The sequence below is a fragment of the Anoplophora glabripennis genome, unplaced genomic scaffold, assembly GCF_000390285.2.
Source record: "Anoplophora glabripennis isolate ALB-LARVAE unplaced genomic scaffold, Agla_2.0 scaffold1850, whole genome shotgun sequence".
NCBI lineage: Eukaryota > Metazoa > Arthropoda > Insecta > Coleoptera > Cerambycidae > Anoplophora > Anoplophora glabripennis.
In genome coordinates this window covers 25,349-29,999 of record NW_019426069.1, presented here as the reverse complement: position 1 = coordinate 29,999, position 4,651 = coordinate 25,349, and the positions used below count along the sequence as shown (strand labels likewise).

General features: G+C 35.2%; 1 protein-coding gene across 1 annotated transcript; it reads left to right on the top strand.

Annotated features, from left to right (window-relative positions):
- Nucleotides 1-54: 54 nt before the first annotated feature.
- Nucleotides 55-1,609, top strand: LOC108916021 (partner of Y14 and mago-like; the record flags this gene model as incomplete). Its single annotated transcript, XM_018722209.2, has 3 exons — nucleotides 55-246; nucleotides 308-601; nucleotides 1,490-1,609. Coding segments are annotated over exons 1-3 (451 nt in total), but the record flags the coding sequence as incomplete, so codon positions are not given.
- Nucleotides 1,610-4,651: the final 3,042 nt, after the last annotated feature.

Genomic DNA, 4,651 nt, shown 5'->3' with positions numbered 1-4,651 from the left:
CACAAAAGTCGGTTTTGACTCAATCCATAATCCATGTATTATTAGATCTATGGTTTGTACCTATTTAATAGAATGGCTGTCGAAAATATTGAAAATATACCTAATCTAAATTTGTTTTCGTTTCAGTAAAATTTCTTCTTTTAAGTGAAGTAAAATTTAAGTTCGTTATATTTTTATTTTTTGAATAAAAAATTAGATTGAAATAGAAAATGTCCGTACATATTGCTAATACCGTTAGTCAAAATGGTAAGAAGTTTCAAGATATGTATATAAAAAATTAGTTGTAATGTTACAAAAAAAATTTAAGGCGAACAGTTTATACCTGCGTCTCAAAGGCCAGATGGTACATGGAGAAAAGCAAGGAGAGTTAAAGATGGTTATGTACCCCAAGAAGAAATTCCATTATATGAAAGTAAAGGCAAACAATTTAATAGTAAAAAAGCAAATTCAGTTATTTTGGCTTCTGGTAAAATCACCGAAAGGTCTATACCTGGACTATACATATTGCAGACGAATACGAAAAAAAAGCAAATGAAGAAAACAAGTGAGATATTAATAAATTTCAATAGCAGAGTTAAGCTATATTTTCTATACATACAGGGTAACCCTAAAAGGTCAGTACAAAATTCTATCACAAATTCTCAAGGTGAAATACATCGAAAAGTTGATAATTACGGAGATACAAGGTGTCAAAGTTAATAATTTATTTTCAATTTTCTTCACTGTTTATTGATAGAAATGTGCCGTTATCAAACTGTATACAGTGGTTTTTTAAGGTGAATGTCACAGTCTATCATTCTATTAATTCATTATTTTATTCTATGGTACAAAATAAAGTTAAAGATAAGAACTTACCTGCTAATACGTGTTTGTTCACAATAATTAGTATTAGTCAATGTCAAATATCCTTATTGACAAGACATTAAAATCTGATCATAGATTGATCTGTTCACGTTGACTGTAGTTTACAGTAATGCAGAAATGACTGACATGCTGTTGGTTTTTCGGTATTGTCGGGGAATTTTCGCGAATGTGTTAAAGGTTTCCAAATTAACATATACTAAACATCAAATGTTTGCAGCTGTTGAGAAGTGTATGTATGTATGTTGGGGGGTGGTGGAAACTTGCTTTTCCACCGTGGCACTTAGGCCTTATTAGGCCCCTCGTACACCCCTTCATTACTCAAGTACTTTTCTTCAAACCATCCTATGGTAATTATTTACATAGGTGGCTTGGTGGAGATTTATTGCTCTATTCTCAGTACCATTTTATCAGGGACCACACGCAGGCAGAAGGTGTTGAGCGACCCAGGTTTCTGGTAGGCTGCCACAGCCACGTCCCCGAGCCTGCCTTAGATCACCCATCCAAGTTCCAGCCTGTGTCCGTGATGCTTACCTCGGCCGATCGAACTCCATCGGCCAAGACACCCGGCTAGACGGTCCCCCTGTTGAGAAGTGTTTTCGTGAAACTGGTCAGTTTGCTCCCGTAGCTGCTGATTATGTACAGGGACGTACGGTAAAGACATCTGGTGTTAAAGAAGAGATTTTGGAACATGTTGAAGAAGATCCAACAACAGGTACGAAACGCCTAGGTTTAGAATTAGGAGTATGTAAGAATGTGATTAATCGAGTTTTAGAGAGCAACTGTTTCATCCATATTGTTGAAATAAATTTGAAATAATAATAATTTAGACTAGTGGTTGTTCAGTTTGACAGTTGTTGTTGTGACATGTATGCGCTTATAATTAAAAATAATAAAAAGGCATTGCTTTACCCGCTGAATCATTATTTAATTGCAAAAGGTTATGGGCCCAGACCCCACACATCTTCTGAATTGTTTCAATATATGGTAAAATTAGATATTTCTTCATCATAAGTTCTCATACACAGAAAAATGTCGTATCAGTTGCCATCGATTGAAAAGTTCAAGGGCCGTGAAAACTACGACTCGTGGAAATTCGCTGTACAGACGTATTTGGAACATGAAGAACTGTGGGATTCAGTGCTAGGTACAGAAACTGACAATAAAAAAATAAAGCCAGGTTGAAAATTATATTACTTGTTGATCCACTAAATTATGTCCACGTCCAAAGTACAAAAACTGCCAAGGAAGCATGGGATAACTTGGAAGCTGCTTTTCAGGATTCAGGCCTTACGAGACCCGTTGGTTTATTGCGTGTTTTAATAACTACTACGTTAGAAAATAGTAATTCTGTACAAAAATATGTAAATACAATCATTACCACCGCACATAAATTATCAAGTATATGTCTAACTGTTGAATGGATAGGCATGATTTTGTTAGCAGGTCTTCCAGAAAGTTACAAGCCAATAATATTGGGCATTTAAAGTTCAGGTACTTCAGTTACGGCAGACTCAATCAAAACCAAGTTATTGCAAGACATATCAGTAGTTATATATCCCGAAAACAGGTCAGGTCATGTATGGTGCTACTAGTTCAAAGTCCATTAAGATCAAGTGGTTTGCTCTAAAGAAAAAAAAAGGGTGTACATTGTTTTAATTGCAATAAGTATGGACACTTTGCAAGTCGATGTGAAAAGGACAATATGGATAAGAGGTCAAAGCAGGTTGACTCCGCATTATTCTCCATGTTCTCGGTGCAACATAAAAACAATAATTTGTGGTATTTAGACTCTGGTTGTTCAGCTCATATGACAGGAAATCGAGATGCACTAGAAACTGAAAGAAAGTCTGCGAAATTGACTGTCACCACTGCAAATAATGAAGAAATATATACAGAATCTCTTGGTGATGTCAAACTTTCTCTGTTAGTTGGAAGGAACAAAATATCAGACATCAAAGTGCACAATGTATATTTTGTCTCAGATTTAAAGGTGAATTTGTTATCTGTTAGCCAAATAGTAAACATAGGCAACACTATTATTTTCAACTCTGAAGGTGCCAAGATTTATAATTCTGCAAATCAACTTTACTACTACAGCTACTTTAGAAAACTATTTAAATTGGATTTAGTTCTAATGCAAATTAACGTATCCGCTTGGTTCAGTAATGCAGATAAACAGTGTACTGTGTGGCATAAGCTCTTGACACATGTAAATATTGCTAGTTTAAACAAGTTGAAAAATGGACTTGTATATGGAGTAGACTTTTCAGACAATTTTCAACCAAATTTTGTTTGTGAAACTTGTATGTTGGGAAAAAGTCATCGTTTACCATTTCATGCAAGTGAGACTAGATATCTTCACGAGTCTTGGAGCTGGTGCATTTGGATTCATGTGGACCGATGCAAGAGAAATCTCTATCTGGTTCGCAGTATATTCTTACCTTCCTTGACGGTTACAGTCATCATACAACCGTCTATTTTTTGAAAAACAAAAGTAAAGTTATAGAATGTTTTAAGATCTATAAAAGTTTTGTTGAAAACCAAACCGGTCAGAAAATAAAATGTCTACGAACTGACAATGGGGGCGAATATTGTGGAGCCGAACTGAAGAATTTACTCGAGACTGCAGGTATCCAACATCAGATTACCTGTCCATATACCCCTGAGCAAAATGGCAAGGCAGAAAGGCTTAATCGAACGATTATAGAAAAGGCTCAATGTCTTCTAATTGAAGCTTGCCTACCAAATGTTTTTTGGGCAGAAGCTGTATACACGTCAGTCTATTTAATTAATTGCTAGCCCAGTAAATCTATAGAGAAAACACCAGAAGAATTATGGACTAATAAGAAACCAACCTTAAAGCATGCTAGAATATTTGGATGTAAAGCATATGCACATATAGATGACCAGAAAAGAAAGAAGCTAGATTCTAAGACACTTTCTTGTATCTTTGTAGGTTACAGTTTAGAGTCAAAGGCATACAGGCTATACGATCCAAACAGAAATATAGAGTTTGTGTCTCGAAACGTTCAGTTTGCTGAAAATGAGAAAGGATGTACTCTATTAGAGGAATCAACACGTGAATCAGATAAACATTTTATTGATTTACCTGACCTTATTACATGAGGTGAAGTAAGACAAGATTCTATAATGGAAGAGAACGATCAGATTGAAAGCAATCAAAATAGAAGTGAAAGTCCAGGTGATTTTACTGAAGAAAATAATTAAATATCCTCGGAAATATCTCATGACTCGGATTTTGTCCCACAAAGAGAAATGCTGGCAGAGGCTGCAGTTCCAATGAATAGAGCTCAGCGTGAAAGAAAACCTAAGGCAATGCAAGATTATGTATCATATTCAGTAATAACAAAAGCAAATTGTGATCCATTAGATGTTGAAGAAGAACTTGGCAGACAAGATAGGGACAAGTGGCTTCAAGCAAAACGAGTATGATGCTCTCATTGAAAATAGAACTTGGGGAATTGGTCGATTTACCTCCAGGAAAAAAACCATTAAATTGCAAGTGGGTTTTCAAAACCAAAGGCCAGAATGAAAATTCACTTCAGTATAAAGCTCGTTTAGTAATAAAAGGCTGTGCTCAAAGAAAGCAGGGCACTGATTTTGAAGAAACATACTCACCTGTCATCAATACAATACAATAAGGTATTTACTTGCATTTGCAGCAGAAAATGACCTCGATATTGATCAAATGGATGCAGTTACTGCATTTTTGCAAGGCGAATTGTCAAGATATATATATATATATATATTTATTTATTTATTTATT